The 25,306-nt window shown below is 43.1% G+C and overlaps 2 protein-coding genes across 2 annotated transcripts in view; one reads left to right on the top strand and one right to left on the bottom strand.

Moving 5' to 3' along the window:
• Positions 1-17,476, top strand: part of LOC122396682 — a 78,462-nt gene extending 60,986 nt beyond the window's left edge. Inside the window, exons 2-3 of the mRNA XM_043395276.1 lie at positions 3,077-3,292; positions 17,040-17,476. Coding sequence (XP_043251211.1) covers positions 3,077-3,292; positions 17,040-17,386 — 563 coding nt within the window. The 3' untranslated portion in view covers positions 17,387-17,476. The remainder of the gene's footprint in view (positions 1-3,076; positions 3,293-17,039) is intronic.
• LOC122396978 (RING finger protein 17) overlaps positions 1-25,306 on the bottom strand; it is a 216,158-nt gene that overhangs the window by 73,013 nt on the left and 117,839 nt on the right. The gene's annotated exons all lie outside the window — the stretch shown is intronic.

Raw genomic sequence — 25,306 nt, 5'->3', positions numbered from 1 at the left:
GAATTCGCGAGCCGCGATATTTTCATCGCGCCCTAATTATCATGATATTCGAGAAACATTGCGTGGAACGGTGTGTGCTTCGAAAAATTGGGCAATTTACGAATCATCGTTCTCCGCCCCTTCTCTCCCCTCCCCCGCGGTCAACCCAATTTCGGCCAGGTAATTAAACGGTCGTTAATTAACAAAAGAACGAGCAACGGGTTCGAAGGTTACCCAATTTCGAGACTGGGCACATTTAAATGCCTTGATGAGTTTATTTACGCTAAGACATTTATGGAAACAATTGCTCCGTTTCATTTCGACTGTGTTTTCTATAATTTTGAAATTGTTTGAAAAAATTCAGCGTGGGATCATTGGATGCGTTAAAATGATCGGTCGAACTCGAGGAATATATTCTATTTAACGATAAAAAAAAAAATGTCCAGAGATGCTCTCCTTCCGAGTTACAATTTTTTAAAAATTAAAGGGCCCCATGTTGTGCATTGAAATTACATTTTTTTTTACCATTATAACGAGTGGAATATATTTCTCAAATGTAGCCAATTATTTTAGAAATACCCTGGACATCAAGAATCAATTAAACCGGGCGCCGTTTTGCAAACGAAGACCAGATGATTGAAGCGTGGGACGATGCATGTGCTGCACCGACCAAGAAAAACGATAGAAAAATGTTGCGTTATTACTTTCGACGTACAACGAAGCGTATAAAGTATGATAGAGAATACTTTGACAATTTATAATACACATAGCCGGGCGTAAAAATTTTCTCAGCTGCGTGCAATGCTTCGTTGAAACGTATAAAATGATTTCGAGGTAGAAATTGGATGATACAAGGGGTTAACAATTGTTTAAGTAAAATCGTTGCTCTTGGAGAAACATTCATTTCTATCAGATATAAATATTTAATAATGTTCGGCTACTATGGATAGAAACTGTTATAAAAAATTAACGAAAGACTCCGATTGGTCCACGGGGGCCGCCACTTAGCGCATTCATGATTTATGGGTATATAAATATGCTTGGAAGATCCTTTTACGGACTCGAGAAGCACGGCGTGCGTCCCGAAAACCCTTTCGTTGTTCGAGCCAAGGTCTTCTGTTACTTTCTCGAATATTTTAGACCGTAATGGCAGGTAACTCGATGTATACCGCTTGTCTGGCACGCGAGAAATTCTGGCTCAAGTGTATTGTTTGCGCGCATTGTCGTGTACGTGTTACTTCGGTAGGAAAGGTGGGATACGATCCCCGCGTTCATCCCATTTGATACCGGTCCGTCCGTGACGCGGAAGTTAATTAACGGCTCATCGACTAGCCAAACTTTATGCGTCTAAACGCAGCGGATTAATGCGCGAATTAATGTAAATTAAGTGGCGAAACTTACACGTTATGAGGATCGGTCGATAGCTGCTCGCTGGAGAAATCATATTTGGGGGCTAAAGAGACACACATGTGTACGCTGGTAATTCGATCTCGATGAAAACTTTCCGGCTGAAAGGGTTTTGGAAAAGGGAATTTTATTGGGCGAAACGTTTCGCGGGAAAATCAGAAACCTCCTCGTGCAATTGTTTTTATTTTACAGGGTCGAGCGCGAAATAATTTTTGTCGAGGGAGGGGCAGCGAACGATCGTCAACAATAAAACAGAGGGATACTTTGGCAACAAATTGGCGGACGTTAACCGAAGTGGTCATCGCAGCGGAGCGTGCTTAATTTGCGCGGTAACGCGACTCGATTCCTCGGACGCGATCGATCGATCGCGCGCGTGCCCCTTTCTCCCGCGCGATTATAGGTTTGCAATGTACACGGTCGCAAACCCTAACGATTTCGGAATTTTGAATATTTCAAGCGGGGTAACGCAATCACGGCCCTGTCCGACAGAGGAAATGTTTAACGACAACGGTATACAAAGCTGAAATTAATTAGCTGCAGACTTCCGAACCTGTTAGGTTCGATAAAGTGCCGGGCCAGACCCCGGAATCGGCGGCCGTGTGTACGAATCTGCCGTGAATAACGCAACAGCTATGACCCTGCGGTCCGCGTAATCGCAAACGACGCCACCGCAAAACTTTGACCTAACCGTTGTTCCCCCTCTTTCTCTTGTCCGGACCGTGAACGAAAACTTTCACCCTCCGACGAAACCGGCCGCCTAACTTTTGTGGTCCGCGCGGTCGAGTCTGCGAGGACCTCTTCCGCCGAAAAGACGCGGAACTTTCGGTTGGTGCTTCGTTCTGGGACACCTGGTGTGTTTACAAATTTCTGCGGGGATCAAAGAGACGTTCCTGCAGAGCTTTGATGATGATTAGTCCTCTGGACGTGGTTGTAACTCGTGTAAAGGACGGGGGATGCTTGGTACTTTATTTTGGAGTTCGTGTTAGGTTGCTTAATATTTCTGCAGGGCACAAACAGAGGTTCCAGCAGAGCTTTGCACAGTGATGGTAGTAAATCTTTAAGGGATGATGATGATTAGTCCTCTGGAGGTGGTTGTAACTCGTGAAAAGGACGGGGGATGCTTGGTACTTTATTTTGGAATACGTGTTAGGTTGCTAAATATTTCTGTAGGGCACAGAGGTTCCAGCAGAGTTTTGCACAGTGATGGTAGTAAATCTTTAAGGGATGATGATGATTAGTCCTCTGGGACAGTTGTAATTCGTGAAAAGATGGGGGATGCTTGATACTTTGGTCTGAAGCACGTGTCAGGTTGCAGAACACTGTCAAATATCGCTTCACCCCCTTAACTCCTTGCTTTGCGATTCAGAGTCTGCTCGAAGCTCTACATCCAACCAAGCGGCCATCTTTATAGAATTGATCAATTTGGCCCAAAATGGCCACCGTGGAAAGGAAATTGCTCGAAGCTCCATATCCAACCAAGCGGTCATCTTTATAAAATTGATCAATTTGGCTCAAAATGGCCACTGTGTCCAGGAAACTGCTCGAAGCTCTATATCCAAGCGGTTATCTTTATAAAAATAATCAATTCGAGTTCGAGCAGTTTCGAGAACAATGTTTGGCCCAAAATGGCAATCGTGGCCAGTAAACGGCGATCGATTCGCGTTTTTAATAGCCGTGGTTCGTGTTTCAGAGAGCGCGCGAGACACCAGAGGCGATCAGGGGGGCGGCAAGGTGTCGAAAAGAGCGAAGCCCCTGAACCCGGACGAGGAGGACCACGACAACGACGACTACTACTACGAGGACGTGGATGAAAGAAACAATCCGACCAACGAGGCACCGGCCGTGCCGCCTGGATTCCTCAGTCCCTCTGTGCGGGAGTACCTCGATCTCGGTAAATCGATACCTGGTACGTAAACAAGATCATCTCGCGGAAAGTTGCTCCTTTGCGAGCTGTTGCTTCCCTCCTGTGCCTGTCTCCCACCCCCGCGCGGTTCCAGGAATTTCCTCTTTTCCCTCGGTCTCTTTCCAGTTGTTCCCCCACCCACCCCCATCTCCCGCCTCTTTCGCTCTTTTATCCTCCCTCTGCTCTTAGTCGTTCAGGCGTTTTCGTAGTTCTTTTCGGGGCGTCGTTCTTTTGAAATCGCGACTGAAAGGGAACCGATCGGACACGGGGCGACGAAAATATCGGCAGAGGCACCTTTTGTGACGGAAGCAGCTGGACAGAGGTTACAGGTGGATCGCGGGGGGTGTGTGTATATCGCAGACTGTATCGGAGAGCTTTGTAAGCACTCGTCTTGGTTATATTTGATTCTCCCGGGGCTGGATACCCCGCCGTAGTTGCCTTTTCGCGATGGATCCAAGTGGCTGCACGTGTACCTTGCGATTAGTATCTTTCGTGATGGCTGGTATTGCCGGATGAAAAGTATCTGCTCTTAAAACATTGTTGGAATAATAGAGTTTGTACGTACGGATCTCTTTCTACCGTACATTGTTACTTGAGGATTTCTGGACAGCACATTCGGTATCACGTTGTTATCTTTGTAACGAAATTTTTTCTTAGAAATTAGAACGTGTTTTAAAGTATATATCGTGGAATTCACCACTTCATTTTATTTCATCATAGTCAATGTCTACGCGTAGTTATAATTATAATTATGATCGACGACGTGTCTGCCTTTTCACTCCGCGTCCTACGTTAATTCCGAAGTTGACTTCGCGTATAATTATGGCTACAAAGTGTATCTGGCTAACAAGCGACCTTGAGTGACCGAATTTTTCCAGCTGGACTTCGTAATAACTAACTGTGGCCACCTGTGACCACTAACGAGGGTCTGAAGCGACAAATTTCACGTAATATTACAGGACTGTAAAGTCTAGACGATAATTTTATCGCATATAACCAGAGTAATTTATTTTAAATGTTTGCATTATGAAAAAAGTAAACATAAGAGTTCCCAAAAGAATTAGTTATCTCACTCTGGGAATGGTAATTGTTCCCAGAATCGAGTGTTTGTTTTGCACCTAATTTTCCCAGTCGACGCAAGGAATATTTTAACGACCCGCGCCAGTGTCGTGCCAATAAATAGCACTGCAGAAACGAACAAAGAGGAAATTGCAAGGATTGTCAATCAGTTCCAAAGGGGTTAATGAAATTGGAAGGCAGATCAGCTCGCAGCGACGCTAATGAACGCCCTTAAACGCAATTTCCAGCCGCTGGAGATCGTAATAAAAACAATTTCAGCCGAAGCGGAACGAGAAGAATCGCGGGCATACCTCGGCGAGCAATAATTGTCTATGTATCTACATCTTGTCTTTCGTTCCGCGTTTCCACAATTACATAAAGCGCTCGTTTAAACCGAGGGAACTTGTCGAAAGGATCCAGCTCGCTAGTATTTCGTCGCGGGAAAAAGGAGACAGGAAGAGACGAATTTATATACAGTAAGGGACAAAAGTATTCGCGGTGGAAAAACCGCGGACTTCGGTACGTCGATGCATACTTTTGTGAGATAAATATTATGCACCGTACACAAATATTATGTTTTAATTAAGGTTTCGATTCGTGTGTACACTTTTTTAAATAACGACTCGATAGAAATACAGAGTAGCACAGAAATAAAATGTTGATTTACGATAACTGCAGTTAAATCTGGAGAATATTGACTACTGCAATGTAAAAGGATTGTTCAGTGAGAATTGCATGGAAATATTTTTGTGTTCGTGAGTTTCTTTGTGGTTTAGAAAGAGTTTAGATCAATCTCATTCTGAGGTTTATTTTGTCAAAATATTGACCACTGTTCGTAGTCGAGAGACTCCGAATACTTCTGCGACACACTGTACATCGTCTCTCTCGTGAACGGCCAATTTCTTCAGCTTCCCTTTACGCTTCTTCAAAATTGTTCGCGATGTTGCAAGATCTCGACAGCTCAAGGACCGTGTAAATATCGACGCTTCGTCGTCGATTTCTATTATTCCTTTACTCAGACGCTATTCAATCGGCCGTTCAGAGTCAATTTTCTCCCCGCGAATCGCCGTCAGACTTCTATTCCTAAACAATTTAATATTCGAGTGCATCGAACTCGAAATATTCTTCCGCGTCCAATGTTATTATATTCCGCTCGAACGTGGAATACACGCACGATGCAAATAACGCCTAACTTTTCGTCCTTATTATCGTCGCGCACACTTCCCGTAAAATTACTAAAAAATATTATTCCCCGCAGAAACGCAGTAACTAGAACGTGCAATTTTCGTGGATATCTCGATCGACGAAGCGTGGATTGACTCTCGTCCGTAATAAAAAATAAAAAGATATATATATATGTATATATAAAAAAAAAAAAAAAAAAAAAAAATAAGAAGCGTCGATCGATCGCGTTATTAATATTTAACCGTGTCCCGTTAAGTAGAAGTCACGCTAGTCTGCCTTCCATTAGCTTCTTTGAAGGTTTTTCCCTGACCTGACGTAACGCAGGGCCCGGACTTTTCTTCTCGCCCTTTGTGCAGGCGCACGCTCTTCACTTCGTCCCTCGATAATCGATCGATCGTGAAATATTCCCAGCCAGCGCCGTTCCTGGCGGAAAATTCCTATAATGTAGTCTGCGAAGGGTTGCTTCGGCCCCCCTCACCCCTCCCCCTCTCTTCTCACCCTCCGTAAGCAGCCTTTAAACGAACGGCGGAAAAGAGAACGCTGCCGTGGAGAACGGATTTATGCGAATACGCGTGTAACGGCCGATTATAAAATTTACGCGGTAAATTAAATGTTATTAAGTGGAAGAGGCTCGCCTTTCTTCTGGCGCGACGCTGATACCGGCGACTTTAAAGTATGGCTACGAAGATAACGGGGAACGAGGTTAACACGTCCGACGCTGAAGGCGTTTTGCATGGCCGTTCCAACGCGCTCGAGGGTGAGATCGGCGCGACACCACCGTAAAAATAAATCGGGAAAACTGTAAATAAAATTGCCTTTTACACCAGATTTTCCCACAGACGCGCCCGACCCATCGCTCGCCGTTTCTACTTACGTCGACGCTCGCGGTCATAATTCCACGGGCGCTCGATTAATATTCAAACTCGATCGTCCGTTTCACCTTTACCGATTTATTAACCCCGTTGCACTCGCATGCACTGCTATCAACTCGAACATACTTTCTTAGATCGAAATGGATAGTAAATATCCAAGTAAACGTATCTCTTTTTTACATTACCCGCTTTGAAACAATAATATCGATGTGTTTTCTCGGAGGGTACATCCAAATTCTTTCTTTCAAGTGCAAAGATTCTCAACCACCGAATCGATACGAGTAATCAATTCGTTGGGAATTTTCCTGTTCTCATTTTCTTTCCTCCCGACGAACAATAATTTAATATTATAATATCCCGATCGCGCTCCGTGGAGCGACAAAGGCTCTTAATAATCCATCGAAACTATTTTTCGCTCGATCCGATTAAACGACGTCCTAAGACGGATTTAAACGTTTCGATGATTCGTACGACCGCGCAGCGAGCACCGCGTTATGTCGATTATCGATCACGAATTCTGGGACAATGAAGGTGTTTGCAGCGGCGATAGTCCACCGCAAATCGGTGCCACCGTCCCTCGAGCGTGTAACAGCCATTGCGACTAGGGGGTGTTACTGCAGGAGGGGGGTGGAGTGTACTTTCGTAATTCCTGTACCGGAGATACTGGGGGGATCGGCGAATTCGAGAAATTTTTGGCCACGCTCTAGTTTCGCCTCGGTAATTCGACTTTGAACGAGGGAAATGTCTACTTTAATATTTAAAAATGCACAATGGCTGACTAGACTTCTAGTAAAACAGGAAAAATTATTTTTATGGACTTTGATCATACGTTCTTATAAATGTTTTATAAACGTCTTTATAAACGTTTTTATTTCTCTTTTCTGCTTGCAAACAATTTCTCGAATGTTTAGAAATCTATATGAATAATATAATCGTGGAATTTCGTTGAGAAAATAATTGAATTTTAAAATTTTTCTGGAGCGTCTGACTAATGCTCGATATTTCTACTTGTTTTTGAGTCTCACCCTCCTGTACGCGTTTTCTATGAATTTCGAGGACAAAGTTCCGCGAGAAAAGTATTTATTTTATATCTCGTAGTTTGATTTTGATGTAGAATCACTTTTCCATAAGAAATAATGCTTGATTTAAGTACGAGCGAATAATCTGATATGTATTCCTCCGGATGAAGGGTCTAAAGCGCAACTGTAGGTTTCGTTAGCTAATAATCGGGGTTTTCTGTTCCGCGAACCTACTAACCCAAACAATGGAATATTAGTTGCACTGTTAATCTTTCGCTTTAAGCTTGTAAACGATCGTATCGATTTCAACCCCATTCCGAGTGCTGTTTGCTTAAGCCCATAAGTCGCTTAAGCACAACAGCCGTAGCTCCGACAAAGAAGTACCTTTCTACGATATCGTCTATAAATCTTCGAATATTATTATAGAAACTTCCCTTCCTCAATTTTTCCTAACCCTTTGACCACGGTCAATTTTAACGCAAGCAATTTTTCACGCCTTGAGCAACACACGTTCGAACGCTCATGGACTGAGCGTCTATAGGCGATTTTAGCAGTCAAAGGGTTAACTAATCCCAAGCAAAATTAGACTTTACTATTGATCTGTCCACGTGTAGGGATCATGATAGGTTTCGAGTCTGCATTCTCCAAAAATCACGAAACTATTTAACCCTTTGCACTCCAAATTATAGTTCAATTTTGTTTGATTTGAAATTTACGTTAACTAAAAAATAGAGCAATTTAAACAAACAGTGGAACAAATAAAGTCGATTGAATATCTGTTTTATTTACAGTATTGCTGTATTTTGTAATTTTTAAGTATATGTCTTTGGTTTGGACTTGAAAAAGAGTGCAAAGGGTTAAAAATACTGACCTATGACCACATCAGAATGCAACTATGTACACAGCCAGCTCATAGACGTAAGGAGTAAGAGTTTCCATCTAAAAGAGCAATCTACGTTCGACTGAGGGGGTAGTTTAAAACGAGCCACCTTAAAAATGAACCCCGTGTAGCGAAACAGAGGGTAAGAAAGGGGTTGCGTTGAATCAATATGGTAGACTTCCTCTCATTGACTTAACGGGTTCTCTCAATTCCTCGAAGGGTAACGACGGAACCGACCTACCTCGACATTTTCGTCCCCCACCTTCCGGCTACGGTTGCACACCCCTCCCCGGGCACTCACGGATAAGATAATGAAATACTCGAGCCCGGGACGCGACCTCTGCACCACCAACGGCGGCGGTATTCAGCAGAAGCATTCCGGGTAGCTGCAGGACCTCGGAGGAAACAGGAACGGGGGGCGGCGGAAGAACAAGTTTCACTCTCCTTTTCCAGCGAGCTCCTTCCTCCGATCGCGTTTCTCCTTCCTGGTCGAATCTAACCCGTGGATTTCGTTCCGTGGGTTTTCGCGATGCACGACCGCCCCGGAGGGAGCATTCGTGCACCAGCCAGCCAGACGGAGGACGAAAACGCGCGAGAGAGTCCGCAGACCATCGGAAAGGAGAGGGGGAGAAAGAGGGGAACCTCGTCCCATTCGCCTGACTGACTTTATGACGATGGCTGCCACGGGGAGACATAAAAGAGAGAAAGAGAGACAGTTCTGGCTGATGTATATCCCGGGCGTTCGTCCTTCATTTGCCAAACAGCAGGATAGCTTTCCTCCGTCGAAACGAAACGATCGCAAATCGGCTGGCGAACTTCCATCTTTCCGGGTCCCCCTTCTCCCCGGGTTTCGTCGGTCCTTGGAAGTTTGCACTTCGTTCTGGTGATATTCTGGGGGCGATTTTCGGGAAAGAGGACGGTCCTGTGTTCGAAGCAAACACAGCGTTTCGAAACGGTACCGATCGTTAACGCGTCCTGGAATATTGTTGCACCCCCTTTTCTTTCGTAAATGTTTAACTCGATTCATAGTTTTTGGGGTCTTAGATAAATTTTCTGTAGGATTATCTTGATTCGATTAAAAAGAATCTCTTTCAATTTTGGTGTCGCCATAAGTCTGACAGATTGGGGCTGCGCGAATTAATTGTTTTGGCACGCATTCAAGCGTTTACGAAGTAATAGAGAGAACATGCTCGGAAAACCTAAGTCTCGAAACGTAACAACCCAGCTTCTACCGCGTGTATATCGTATAGGAACTCTCGCTTCCAACAATGCTACATTTCGAAGAGTTATCAGAAACCTGATGAAAGTTTCAAGGCTCTCGCTGGCGTTGTGTACGAAGCTCTCAAGTACAAGTGTTATTTTAGAAGCTCCATGACGCCTCCCGATGTATTGTAGCTAACTTTATCAACTAAGGACGCATCGATATAGTACCAGCAGCGAAATGTCGGAACTGTTTCCCAAAGAGACACGTTTCTCACCCCGGAGACATCATCCATTCCCTTAAAACTGAGCAGCATACGAACTGAAAGATTTTAATTAAAAACACGTGTTGTAATGTGACTTTAATTCGATAAATGAGAGGAACCCTTAAGACAAAGTATTTGCGTGCATTTTAAACGGACATCGTATCTTGCTACTTCCGAGTTACAAAGTTACGCGGAATTTGCTATTCAAATGGCGGCATCGCGTTAAAGATAGCTGTTTCTTACCTCCTGCGAACGCCCGTCTGGATGCACGCAGGAAACTTTTACCTTTCTCAGCGAACATCGGAAAATTCTGTACGAAAACGTCGCAGCAAATCAACAGGAATTGATTACTCGTCTTTCTTTGACCAAAACATAACACTAAAGTAAATAATTCAAAATGATCGTCTGTACAGACACTTCTCAACTTGAACTCAGAATAGAATTTATACAGTGGACGAACAAAGTTTTTTAGATCTAGGGAACTTTTTTGCGTGCCTCTAATGTGTTCCAAAATTGTTCGCGAGGGTGTAGCAAGTACGACGTCCTTTATGGCAGTTTTGAAAAGGATCCGATCTTCCCTCCTTTGTTACAATGGCTTCAGCCGATTTTTTACTTCAGGGTGGTTGGCGTCGAACCAAAAATCTTTGGCAACGCGATAAGAGTTACATGTTCCATTTCTTTACTTTGGCTTCGATTTTCCACGGACCATTCTTCGAGCTAGTCTTCCTGTCAACAACCTTGGAACCGTCATATTCCGTGGAGACACAGAGAAGCTCTCAGAGCAGAGATATTATTTGAGAAATTAATTTCAAATTTATTCCATTTATTTTCGAGTAACGTGTTAACCTATTTCGAAGGGAATATCAAATATTCCGAAGACAACGTAAAATGAAGGATCGATCCTCGCGGGGCGAAGAGCAGCGGAATCGTCGGTTACGTATAAAAACGAACGACCGTCTCGAGGTAACGAGACCAGAGATTGTGGGAAACGCCGTGTTCTTAAGGCGAGGGAAAGCTCGTCGTTAAAAGCTTCCGGTATAAGCCCGGTTTCGCGCGACCTAAAAGAACGAAATAATTAGAACGATCGTCGACGCGTCGTGGCTCGCGAATGGATGAAAAGAGGACGCGGGGATACGTTTCGCGGTGTCGACGCGGAACCCACCGAAGTTATAATTACCTGGACGACACCGTGCGAACGTGGAACAAGAGAGACACGGATATAGAGAGAGAGAGAGGAGGTAGAACAAAGGCAGAGGAAGCGATTGAAAAGGGAGAAGCAGGCGCGAGGAAGAGGAGAGCATAGAGGGCGTTTATTCCGTGCGGGTACACGGAATCTCTTCCTGTGACAAAACAGGTCGGACAAGCGGGTGGAAGGTGCGAATTTCGTATGGATGTCACTGCGATACGGACAAGTTTGCGACCACGGTGGAAAGTGCACGTTCCGTCTCTATAGACTAGCGTCTCGTCTCTCTCTCTGGCCGTATACCCGCACGTTCGTCGGCTCTCTGTTTCATGGGCGACAACAAGCGTATACCTGGTGCCCGGGTGAGATCCACGAGATGTGCCACGTGAAACTATGCTGCTCGTCGAATGAGATTCGAATAGCTATGGGGCAGAAACACCCGAGCGCACGGGGGAGGGGGTAGAAGATTGGGGTGGAAATCGAGGAAGGCTAGGGCCCCCATACTGATGCAAAGTTGTTTAGACGGACGACAGAGAGGGAGAAAAGTTTGCACGGTTGGTTATAATTCGCTAAGAAGCTTTGCCATCGGAGAAACGGGATCGCGAGCGGACCCGCCAATAGTGTCGCTTTTAAGTAATCCGCCGCCAAAGCGTTTATTTTTCGGTGCACGCGGCGACCAGAATCGGCCACGTTAACCGGGGAACCAGAAACGTCGAGGTTCTATAAAATGCTCTGCAACTTTTTAAATTATTAGCAGCGAATCGAGGTTCGTAGTAAATTTAAACAATTTGTGAATCTCCAGTTTCTTTCAAAATTGATGCAAGACTTGGATACCAAATGGTCCTTTGGTCCCCTCAGTTCGAGGTAAATTTAAACAATTTTTGAATCTCTAGATTGCCTTGCTAACGTTAACAAGTACAAAATGTTCCTTTTAAAATTGGACAAATCCCTTTGGACCAGTTTCGAAATAAAAAATTGTGTCTCACAGCGCCCAAGTATTCCAATTAAGCAGGTTTCCCGGGAAAGTCTGAAAGTCTCGCTGTCGAAACGATTGATGTCCCCCCCATTGTACGTATCGCGTAGACGATGAAATCCCTTGGCATATATTCGTTAATGGATGGGTCTGGTAACGAGAAACATTATTGGTAGGCGCATTACAGACAGAACGCGTCACAGACTATAATCGCGAAAAAGGAGACGCAACAAGGAGCTTTCCCTTCAAACGTATCGGGGCAACAGGAGGGGGGCGAAAAGAGGAACACGAAAAAAAAAACGAACGTATTTCCATGCGAGATCGTAATTGTCCGCGATGATAATAATGAGAAGGATCGACCAAAGAGGCAAAAGTATCGTCACGACTCGTTATGTGGAATTTGTTCGTGAGACAGAGAGAAAGAAGGAACGAAGAATGCTGCACAAAGGAGGAAATTTGTAGGAAAATGCGCTTTAATTCGAGTGCGCGAATTTTGTTTATTCCGGGGACTCGAGACTTTCTTTAGGCGAGCTTCTTCCTTATAGATCCTGGGACATTTGCTTCTGCTTTCCGTTTTAACGATCGATCTCTTTTCCATTCGTACGACCTCGAATCGAAGTTGTTTTAAAATTAAAAATTTGATTCGATACAGGCAACTTGTCAGGAAAGCCTAAACATTCTTAATGACAGAGACAAGTATTATATTGAAGATAATTTTAAATTAATTTTTTAGACCCCCAATGCAAGGTTCCATCGAGTTACTCGAGTTTGTGCTGTTCGTACGCGTTCTTTATCGGTCCAATAATTAATTAACCGACTCGAGATGGCACGGTTCGAAAAAATGGCGAAGAAGTCACGGTTCGAAGCGGAACGTTGCCTCGAGACGAGCCGTACCGTGCCGCTATAAAAGTGCAAGGAGGAATGTCTTCGTCAGGAATACCGGCGTTCCTCTAATTTCGTTGCACGGTCGGACGGTTCGAAATGAAATTTCGCACGCAACCGAAGCGGATGACGAGCATCCTTGCAAAATACGGGGAACATTTTTACGACGGAACAAAGTTTTCCCCCGGGCGAGAGCAGGGAGAAGTCTTTACGCTCTGTATTTACGGGCCAGGCCGTCGTAAATCCGCGGCGCCAACGCGCTGGCACCCCGAGCATCCGGCCTGATTAACCCTTTGGAAAGTGAGAGACATGTAATTACTCCGAGTCTTATCCCAGATAACACGATCGTTAATTCGAACCTGTGCCTCCGGGGAGCGAACTTTTAACCTTTCGTCATACGTGATCCTTCTCTTTCGCGTTGGGATCCATTCCTTCGATTCGAACGCGGTTCGTGTACTGTGCGTTCGCGAGAAGTTGGTTAGTTGGGAACCAATCAGATTCACGTTCCTTTCACTGGTCAACTTCTCGTAGAGGCACAGTACATCGTTCGTAAGCACAGTACCTGTGACCGTAGTTTCACTCAATATTAACTCTTCGAATTTATACAGTGATTCTAGAAATCTTGTAGCGTATTTCTATATTTGGGAACAAATTTATTTATCGTATTCACCTGTAAAAATTAGTAGAAAGTTGTATCGTTTGAGATTAGAAGTAAAATTTTGTAAGCACAGTCCTGTGACCGTAGTTTCACTCAATATTAACTCTTCGAATTCATACAGTGAATCTAGAAATCTTGTAGCGTATTTTTATATTTGGGAACAAATTTATTTATCGTATTCACCTGTAAGAATTAGTAGAAAGCTGTATCGTTTGAGATTAGAAGTAAAATTTTGTAAGCACAGTCCTGTGACCGTAGTTTCACGCGATATTAACTCTTCGTATTTATACAGTGAAACTAGGAATTCTTTAGAGTATTTTCCATCTACTTTATGACGTAACACTTGTATGAATTAGTAGAAAGCTATAGTCTAAATCTAAAATTCCCCATGGGATCGACGATTTCAGTTATGCGGAGTGATTTTAATAAACGGTCGAATCGCCATCATCGTCCACGACCGCCCAAGTATCCACAGAGGCGTACTTTTTCCTAAGGCTGCGTAATCCCGAGATAAAGATCGCCAAATTAAGCTAATATGGCGACATAATTGCCCGCCGGTACACGGTTCCCTTTCACGAAGTTTCTCCTTCATGACAGCCGAAACGTTTCCAATGGGATTGGCGTCGGGGGATCGTGAAGGCCAATCGAGTCGCTCGACGCAATTTTCCTCTTTCCATCGCGTGAATAATTGATTACGATCACGTATCCGGTTCAAAAAAGAAATTTAGTTCATATTTGTAGCCGCAACAAAATTACATATTCTTTCAAGATGAAAATTAAACTTGGAATTAAAAAACCAAAAGACAGCTACAAAGATGTTTCCAAGTTCGAAGTCACGGATGTTCCAGTGATACTTTTGTTTAACCCCTTGACGTATGATTTATACTATTTGATTTGTTCGTGCAAGGAATGGCCACGAGAAAGAACAGATTTCTTTTACGAATACCTGATGAATGTAAAAATGTGTCGATTTTAATATGTAAGATTCGACGACGGGTGAGTAGCCCCCATGATTGTGAAAATTGACATCAAGAATTTGTATCAGACTCGGTCATTGTACGAATATAGAATAATACAAGAGTCAGGAAGAGTCTTTAATTTCGTTTGGTCAGTAAGGTTTAGGGCAAAGTAAACGGTGTAAGTTTGGATCCATTAGGGACCCCGCCAAACAGCGGCAGTCAAACGCGTCGGGCAATCATTTTCAAATCACGCGACGTCAATTTGCGATGATCGGTGCATGGCTGAACACCTCGTTACCGAGCTGTACTTGCATTGTTTAAGTAGGAGACGTGGTTATACAGTTGGCAGCCGGCGACGAACGTCGATACCTAGCAGGGGGCCTGCTTTGTACAGGTAATACAGGCGTCAGGTGAGCCGAACACGTACGGTGCATCTCGCCCCTTGGCATTTCCAGCGATTAATCGAGGATACATCTAACCGTAGTAGTCTGAGGAAGGGGCTTTGCTCACGATCCAGTCTATCCGCTCACGGAAATCATGCAGCTGGAAGCGGATCGGTTTTGGGAAAGGGACGATCATCAGGCTCCTCCTTGTCTTCGCCAACCATCGCCGCAATCGTCCTGTATCCTGTTATATCGGTTAATGAGATTTCCGCGTGAAACTACAGTTCTGTCCGTCTCCCTTCACCTGAATAACCATTCCTATTGGAAATCGACGAACCGATGTACAACTTTTCTAACTTCTCCAACGTTACAAAAATTCTCGTTCGCATAAAAGAGGAATTTTGTTTAAACAGTTAATCGCTCGTCTCGTTGCTGAAACACGGAGAAAATATCCGGCGGCTTGTTCGCGAGGAAATACGAATTACGAACCGAACACGACCACGATCGAGGACGTTAACTTATTTTTGTTCCCTGCACTGGATTGCCTTCGCGAAATTCTTTCGACAACGGTGGTCATGGGAACCTTGGAAGTCGAGTGGAATTTGTTTAAGAAGGAAAAATCGTTTGCAATTGCCTTGCACAGAATACATAGAACATTGGTCCAAGAAAAGAGGAAGATTTTCGGGAATATACTGATTTTCAAACACTCTCGCGAGGAAAGAGGAGCGTAAGCGTATTTCAGATTGAGGAATGGGTACCCCTGTCAATGTTGTTCTGAAAAATTGCCTCCTGCGTCTTGGCGACAATGATCTGCGGTTAATGGGGTTGTGCTCCAGATGCTTGTTCACGCGGGCAGGAAACTTAATCGAACAATTTTTCATACTCATGTCAGTTGACTAGTTCCTACGACCTTGAATCATGGCTGGCAAACTGATATAAAAAGTACATTCTTCAAAACGGTTTATAAAATAAACTATGCTTCTATGCTTCTACTATCTTATATATTGTTTTCAGTTTATTTCACGAGCGATATTTACCGTGTATCTTACATTAATTATTACCGGTTTAATGATCTTGAGCCATTAAAGCCTGCAGGAATATTAAGATATATTAAGCAGCGTATGAAAGGTTACGCAAGAACAACAAGTCTGCAGTCTTCCGGCTTTATAAAAAAATGTTCGAATATCCGTCGGCGTGAATGCAATGTAAACGGGCGAATATTCCCAGGAAGGCAACTCTTCCTTAATGTGCGAGAGCCTCAAAATGTAATAACGGAGATCCTGCGTTTATTAATGAATTCCGTATTCAAATAACGTTTCAGTCCAGTTCCTGGGGATGTATAATATTTGCATGCTAAAGGGGGGCAAATTATAGAATTGTAAATAAAGGAATATATCAAATACACACAGATAACGATGAAAGTGAGTCGAGGAATGGAGGAAGTGAATTACAGGTCTTAAATATGATGACATTCTAGGTATTGTTCCTAATAATATATTAAACACGATACATTCGATACACTTCATTTTGAAATGAGATTTCTCAAAAGTTCTAAGGGCCAGTTATATTTTATCCATAAAATTCTAAGAAGTGTACTTAAGTGGACACCACTGTATTCTATCAACCCTTAAGTGAACTATTGGGGCTCCACAAATTTAAACTAATAATTATTTAATGCATGTCAATGTAATTATTTGAAAACTTAAGTAATCTTCCATTTAAGGGAAAGTTGATTTCCAGTTACCAATTTGGTAAAGATCAACACGGAAGTAAAATAGTTTAGTTGAGATCGAGAGTTCACTCAACCCTTAAATGCATGATTTTTTTAATTGAAAATGATATTGAATCTTCGTTCGAATGGGCCAAGGTGATATGGCATACATCCGAAAGTAAAACTTTCACAACGATTAACACTTTGACTGTCACCCATATTTGGGTGACAGAACTTTAAACAGTGGAACTAAAACAACGAATTCTCAAGTTGAAATGTTAAAAAAAATCAATTTTAATAGGCTTCGTAAATTTGAATGAGGTTAGAAAAGTAACTATTACAGTTGCCTAAAATCAGAGTTTCATTCTCGTAAACAAGTTTAGGATTTTAGACTGGCAGTCAACGTGTTAACACTTTGATGAGGAGTTAAAGACAGCGTTTCATTTTTGAGGCACTATGCATTCAAGGGTTGAGGGTTAAAATTCTATAAATTTTTTTCTGACAATTTTCTCTGTTTCAGGTCGACCAGGAACGGACTACCCGGTGCTGGGCAAGGTGCCTTACACGAACTTCTACTGCGACGACCAGCCCTACCCGGGTTTCTTCGCGGACGTGGAGACGAGATGCCAGGCCTGGCACTATTGCGACATAGACGGTCGACAGGCGACGTTTCTATGCCCGAATGGGACGCAGTTCAGCCAAGCGGTGTTCGTCTGCGACTGGTGGTTCAACGTGAGGTGCGAGCTCAGTCCTAAGCTGTACGCCATTAATAGCAGGCTTTACGGACGACCCACCGAGAGCCCGACGAGACCGCACCGTCTGATCACCAAGGAGCTGCTGGAGAATATTTTCGTGAGGCGAAAATGAGCGGATACGGCCGCGTTGATACTCTTCCTAAGCAATCGAGCGGTCAGCTCGATCTCGTAGAAACTAGATCACGACGCAGGCTGGACAAGCGTTTCCTGTCGACGGTAGCCGGGCGTACCCGGGTAGCCGCACGGAACGACCGAAGAGGGGGAGGCAAACATTCGCTGCCCGGAGAAAGAAATTTATCCGGTTAATAAAAGGAGAGCGGAGACCCGTAACCGAACGACTGCGGCTAGATGGGTGATCGATACGATAGCGACGTTCCGTAGGAAATATTAGCGTCCCCGGGAAATTAATCACGCGAGACTGGTCTCGAAGGGTCGTTCGAGCACCGATGAATACTCGAACCGGAGGAGAAATAAATGTCCACCGTTAAAGAATCGAAGAGGAAGAGAGAGAAGCACCTGCCGTACTGGTAGAAAGGTGGGCATTCGTCCAGGATCTCCCGAACCCTTAGGGGTGATTTGACGTGTAAAGCGTGGCTACACGTTCGGGAACCCTCTGTGCGGTCTTTGATCGTCGATGAGACCGCGGAGACGTCACTGGTCTTCTCCACCCTTCTCTGGTCGTATCTCCGGCTCGTGAAAACGAAGAGTCGATCTTTACGGGGGGCCGGAAGTGGTCGAGTACCTGTGCCCGGAGACTCCCGGGGTCCGTCATCGATCGTGAACGCGAATGTCATTATAAATACGCGGGGTGCTTCGATTGGAGACTTCGGTGGAACGTTCACTTAATTTAGAATTACGGTTTACAGTCGCATGGAGCACTGACTTTTATCACGAATTTAAGCGAAATCTCAGTGGAGTGTGTGTTTCTGCGACGTTTGGTCTCGTGTAATAATCCTATCTGTATTCCATTTAACATTGGTAACTAGGAGAAAGTATGTATATAGAATAAATTCAAACATACCTTGATATCCGTACCGAGTATACTCCGTGAAACAAAAAGGAAGCCTCCTGTTTCGATCGCGAAAGGCGACGATAAAAATGGCTCGTTCGGCGCAGGTGGAAATTCTGTAAGCGGTGCGTTATTTTGGATATTGTTATCCATTACTGGCGGATCGAAATGACTTCGTTTTGGGTTTCGTTATTTGCTTAAACAACGAGCACCGTTTGCGATGCATCGTGCATGCAGCCATTTGATCAGCTTATGTCTTACAATCGCGCGGGTATTGCGTAATTGCTTCGCGCTAGCCCGAAGGCCTGACGCTTCAGTTGGCAACGAACCAATTGACGATCGGTCATACGTGCAACAATTGCGATTACACGTGGAACGATCGCGATTATACGCGCAATAATGGAACCGGGGAAATTGTTGTGCCGTGGCAAACAACTCGACCCACCCGCGCACTCTCGCGAAAAGTGCATTATAAACGGGGAATAAGGGAAAATCGGCCGAACGCTCGACAAACATGTTTCGATACACGTTATTCTAATCACCGACAATCGCCACGTACGCGTTGCTTAATTTCAAAGACGCTGCTGCGGTGAACAACGTGTTTATTTTTATAAAATAACCTAACAGTTGTCATGAAGAGATCGTTGGCCACAGTACTGGATGGATTAAAAGATTGTATCAGACTTTGCAAACATATGATCTCAGAGTCACGCGGGATCACGAAGATAGGAAATTATGATCGATCATACGCTACCGGTGGAACGTTCAATGGCGTCATGGACGTTCTAGCCAAAATATAGCAAAATCGTGGTTCTTATTAAAAGCTTTGATATGTATTATATAGTATAACACGCTTCTAATTTCAAAGAGGAAAATTTTGACTACAGTTTCTGGCCCTATATACAGTAAAGTAACAGAAAAAAACACAAAAAGATCAAAGACATGATTGGTGTGTCGTAAAAAAAATAAAAATATATTGAAATTTATTTTTTCTTCTTTTCTAGGTTATTTTCTCTATCCACCAAATAAAAATCAATAATGTATTAAAATAGCTTTAGAAAAATATTCTTTCTAAAATATGGAACGTTTTAACAAACGAACTGTCAATAATTGGTGCACGATAGGAACTCATTCTAAACGCACAAAAATTATAACGGGAGAGAGAGTAAAACTCGAACAACGTGTTCGCGCCAGCACGGCCAAAAGTCAATGCTTTCAAGAATCGATATCCGCTAATACAATTGTGCACGCACGGCGAACCGAACGAAATACGACAACGACAGGTTTGTCGGCAATTAGTAATGGCGTGTCGTTCGATCGCGATATATTGTGTGCTCGGGCTGTCGCTTGAAAGCGATCGTCGCGTGACCAATTTCTCATTTCATCGATACTTCCGTCAGAATGCTGTTACTTGTTATGCACCGTGGTTCACTATAGTATTTACAGTCTAAGAATAACCGTGCAACAACATTTCACGCCCAAAATTTACTCGAACGCTACAGAAACACGCTACGAAGTCTTTAAAATAAGAATCCTCACAGTACAGTTTTCTTTTCAATAAATTCGATCGAAAGCAACGATCTATTTTATTACGAATAATCTTACGTTTCCACCTCATTTCTAGCTCTCCTCCAAGTAGTTTATGGAAGATTTTCTTGGCAATATCTTAACTTAACATTTAATTATTAAGGATAAAACGTCACATGAATTGATAAAGTACACTGGGAGATTTATTTTATTAATTCACGCGACGTTTAATCTGTAACAATGTCTCATAATTTCTCTTGACAAGTATTAATTAATCTCGGGTAATTTTGCACGTCGATCATCCGTCGAAATAATTATTTCATCTTACATTGTAACTAAGGTATTGAGAAGGAACTCCGAACTCATTTTTTTCTGGTGAAAATTCGGAATCCAGACCGAGACGTAGGGTTATTTTTAATAAAGTGGATAGTCGATAAACGTTCGCGAAAATGGTGGAGACAGTTTCTCGAAAATTGCGAGGACGAGCCAGCAAATTGAAGTTGAAATTCGAATTTAATAGAACGGACAGTGGACCCTACGCGAAATCAAAGTAAATTAGTTTCAAAAGTTTCCGATGGAATGTATCATTAATAAGAGACGCCGCCCTTTAGTAGCCATTCGCTAATGAGGAACGGTTAACGAAGAAAATTGCTGAATAATTAAAAGTTGCTTCGGTTGAAAATTATGCGATTCTCAGTTGGCACGCGCTAGTCCGAAAAACTGTCGTTCCGTTAAGTTCGCGAAAATCTTTCTCGTCCCGCCTTTCGGGTCGCAAAGAAACGAGACTGACAGGTGAATCGGTCCAGAGAACGATGGTGGTGGGGAAATAGAAATAAAAAACGAAGATGGTAACGAACGAATAAATAAAGTTCCAGCTTACGCTTTAATTGTCCTTAATTCAAAGGACGCGCTAACTAGAGGCCGCAAAATTAATAATAAAATATTCCGCCGGTATATAATTCAGTCATGCGCGTGATGCAATTAGTTCTAAAACTCTTTCGGCCTGAGTGCTGTAATTATCCGCCGGCGTTCATAAAATTCTGATTAACTTCGCGACCGGTTGTATCAAAAAATAGTATCGAAGTAACTTTCCTGGTATAAAGTGTCGTTAACCGTGGAATAAAAAATCCAATACACGGTGTGTTTCATTTAAATGTAATTGACGTAGGAAAGAGTTCTGGCGCTCTCCGTTTAACGCGGCTCGAAGTGAAATGAAATATGTTCCCGGCCCGTTCCGTGGCTCGAGAAAAACTCGAATTCGCCGAATTCCTACGAACCACAAAATTGTTTCCGATCGTTCGGGTGTCTGTACAAAATAAAACATAGATCTTCGACGCGTAAGTTCATTTTGTATTTAACATACGTTTGAGAATAATCATATTCTCGATTGTGTTATTAGATATGATAGTGTAAAACGGGACGTGGAAGGTACTATTTACGATTAGACTTTCCATGCATTTAAATCGGGCATATAGTATAAACGAGAACCAAATTATTCCACGAGATGCAATTTCCAGCTCATTTGACAATTCGAATGGCGGAAAATCCAGCGGAACCCCGCACAATCGCGAGCATAGTTCCCCATCGGTTTTTAACAATTTTCCTATTATTTTGACGGCGTTTATCGGCCGGCAGCTTTTTGTTGCTAATTAAATGCACCGACGCGCTCCGCTCGTGGGAACAATGCTCATTTGAATCGCGAAAATTCAAACGAGTAGATATTAATCACCCATTAGGACGAAACTCTGGCTGGATATATAAGTGGAGGAATAAATTTCATTCTTTCCTTTTTATTATGATCATTATTGATCGAATTCTGGGTAGCTTCCAAACCTAAGAAATATACGATTTTTTATAAAGCAGTGCAATAAAAATTCGAACAAAAACGTAAATTTACATGGCATTTTATCTCGACAAATTACATATTGGAGATGGGAATGTTACAGAAGACGAAGAAAATATCACAACTTGATACAGTCAAGGTTTTCGAAAATTTGTCACCTTCCACTTCCTATTATAAATTTATCTAGAATTTCCGGATTACCATCGTCCATTATGGAATTACTCTACCATTGTCCCCGGTACGTTTACACCGGGATTACGATCGTATCTCACAGGATTCCCATCAGGATTACAATACTATACCACGTATTTAAGTTGTGGGGGAAGTTTGAAAGAGATCTAGACACTTCGAGTATAATTCTTATTTCTCCAAATTTTAATCTCGATGCAATGCTAAATAGTCTTCTCCAAATTGTAACTAAGAACGAATCACAGCTACAGCCATCAGGATTACAATACTATACCACGTATTTAAGTTGTGGGGGAAGTTCGAAAGAGATCTAGACACTTCGAGTATAATTTTTGTTTCTCCAAATTTTAATCTCCATGTAATATTAAATATTGTTCTCCAAATTGAAACTAAGAAAAGGGTGAATCACAGCTACAGTTATTAGGTTTACAATACTATATCAAGTATTTAAATGGCGGGGGAAGTTTGAAAGAGTTTAAGACACTTCGAGTATAATTCTTATTTCTCCAAATTTTAATCTCGATGCAATGCTAAATAGTCTTCTCCAAATTGTAACTAAGAACGAATCACAACTACAGCCATCAGGATTACAATACTATACCACGTATTTAAGTTGTGGGGGAAGTTCGAAAGAGATCTAGACACTTCGAGTATAATTCTTGTTTCTCGAAATTTTAATCTCGATGTAATATTAAATATTGTTCTCCAAATTGAAACTAAGAAAAGGACGAATCACAGCTACAGTTATTAGGTTTACAATACTATATCAAGTATTTAAATGGTGGGGGAAGTTTGAAAGAGTTTAAGACACTTTGAGTATAATTCTTATTTCTCCAAATTTTAATCTCGATGCAATATTAGATATTTCTCACCGAATTGGAGCTAAAGAGTATTAGTAGATCCATCGTTTCTCGATAGAAGGTTAGGCCAGGTAAGGAATCGTCCAGGAAGATTAGATCGGATTCGCGAGCAACCCCCAGGTGGAGGTCTCGATCGGTCCGCGAGGGCGCACTCGTTCCCCTAACGCTTCGGTATTATACATACGGATACAGAAAATCGTTTATCCAAAACGGCCATAAAGTCGGGCAGGAGTAAGGAGCGCGGCAGGGACGATTGTCACAGCCGGATTGGCGAAACAGTCGGAGGAAGAAGGCGGAAAAGGAACGGGGTAGCGCGAGAGGGTTGGTCTAAGAATCCATCAACGAAACTGGTAATCAGCCGGGGCTCGCACGAACCACTTTCAGGGATCCAATCTCGTCTGGCATTTTTACCCTCGCCCCTTATGCTCCTCTTATTCCGTTTCTTTCCTACGCTTCGCGACCCCGCGAGCTTCCGTTTCCTCTTTCCGGTGCCCGCCCCCCCTTCGTGCAGCGATCGCGATTCCTCTTTGTTGTCTTCCTCGCGGAGGTTACGGGGATGTATATCCTTCTGATACCTCGCCAAAGATGGATAAGTACCTTTTGCCACCGACTTCGAGGGGGGTGAGAGTTCGCCGGAAAGTTTAACTGGCTGATTAAAAGTTCGGCGCAAGGAGGACTGTATCCCCTTAGACTTTCGGTTGTTGCGAATGGAGAGATGATTCTTTGGAGTACTCGTAAAATTGGCGATGTACTGTGTGAGTGTGTGTAGGGCTGTTTAGAATTCCCATCGAAAGGTGACAGGCTGCAGGTTTTAGATATTATTAACCCTTTGCACTCCTATGTCGAGTGTGACATCAATTTTTATCTCAAGAGCTCCTTCGTCAAGTCCCATTCGACAGTTTTTCAAGTCCAAACCAAAGACATACACTTGAAAATTACAAAATACAACAACAGTGTAAATAAAACACTTAAAAGCATTGACAGCCGCTGGTAACAAAATTGGAATATAATTTGGAGTGCAAAGGGTTAATCGATAGCTTCTTCGTTCTGTTTATTGAATTCTATACGCTTCTTAGTGCTAGATTTTTAATGAATCGCGAAACAAGAGACCAGGGGAGCAAATTTTATTTTAAAAACAACCGTGAGCTACGTCGAATACGTTTCTCAAAGAAGAGGATCGCTCAATTTATCGATCATTCGATCCACCAATATATAATATAAAGATCTCGTAAGAAAACTGAACGCTCGGATAACCAGTCGCGAAGGAAGCTGTAAACCGGGTGGCCCCCGGAGGAGCGGAATTAAAAGACCGATCTCCGATTCCCCGTCGTCGGTCGTTTCGACGGTCGTTTTTTCGACGTACGGGGGCAGGGAGCGGTTAAAGTCTGAAATTGTGGAAAGTGGGACCGTCAAAAAACGGGGAGGGTCGAGGGAGGGGGATCGCCCGGGCAGGATGCAGCGGGCGCCTTTAATTGCAGGACTCGCGGCACTTTTAAAGCCGGATGCAAATGGCCCATAAAACTCGCTGGCTGTGCTCATTTACGAGCGCGGAAAGTTTTTAGGTCCGTCGGAGGTACGCGCGGCGAACGAGAGGGCCTGCTTTATCGGTCTACGAGTTCGAAAGTAATTCTCTTAGTTGGCGGTGAGACCGACAGGCTGCGACGCCGGGTCAACTTTCGCCAAGAGAAACGCGCCTTGACTTTCTTACCGATCGTACTTCCACCCGCGAAATTCGCCTCTCGTCGCGCGAACCTCGAATCGTCGTCGAGGCACGGACCCTCCGTTCGATCTTCCGCCTTCTCGAGCGATCGTTCTTGGGGGAGGGTAAGGGGGGACGACAGGAAAATGGCGGGGAAAAAGACGTTCGCTTCTGCGGAGGACTCTGGGAATCTTAAGGGGAGAGACTCACATGAAATGGTAAAACGAGAAGCGATATTTGATAATTTCTTTTGTGCGGTGGTATCTCATAATATCTGGGTAAATAAGTCTGGGTTAGGTCTGGTGTGCAATTGCAACTCAGGTGTGTAAACCAAAAATCAAGAATAACAAATTTTTTTCCACCAAAAAATTTAGGCGCTTGCTCGAATTTTTTTCTCTAAAGTGAATAGGATTTCGGGGGTATGTCTATTCACCAAAAATGATTGCAATTGACCCCTGCAACTGACAGTAATTTTTTTAGAACGATTTGAAATTTGTTAATTTCGTCCAAAAATTTGTCCACCTTCCGGAATTTTTTTCTCGAAAGTGCGTAGGATTTCGGGGTTATGTCTGTTCACCAAAAATGATGGTAATTGACCCTCCGAACCAAAAATAATTTTTCTAGAATGATTTGAAACTTTTTATTTTCGCCCAATTTAGGCACCTGGTCGAATTTTTTTCTCTAAAGTGGATAGGATTTCGGGGGTATGTCTATTCACCAAAAATGATGGTAATTGACCCTCGGAACTAAAAATAATTTTTCCAGAATGATTTGAAACTTTTTATTTTCGCCCAATTTAGGCACCTGGTCGAATTTTATTCTCTAAAGTGAATAGGATTTCGGGGGTATGTCTGTTCACCAAAAATGATTGTAATTGACTCCTGCGACTAAAAATAATTTTTCCT

Source organism: Colletes gigas, unplaced genomic scaffold, assembly GCF_013123115.1.
Source record: "Colletes gigas isolate AHSC1104 unplaced genomic scaffold, ASM1312311v1 Colletes_gigas_Sc00008, whole genome shotgun sequence".
Lineage (NCBI taxonomy): Eukaryota > Metazoa > Arthropoda > Insecta > Hymenoptera > Colletidae > Colletes > Colletes gigas.
Note: the sequence above shows the minus strand (reverse complement) of the source record. Positions and strands in the feature narration are given on the sequence as shown.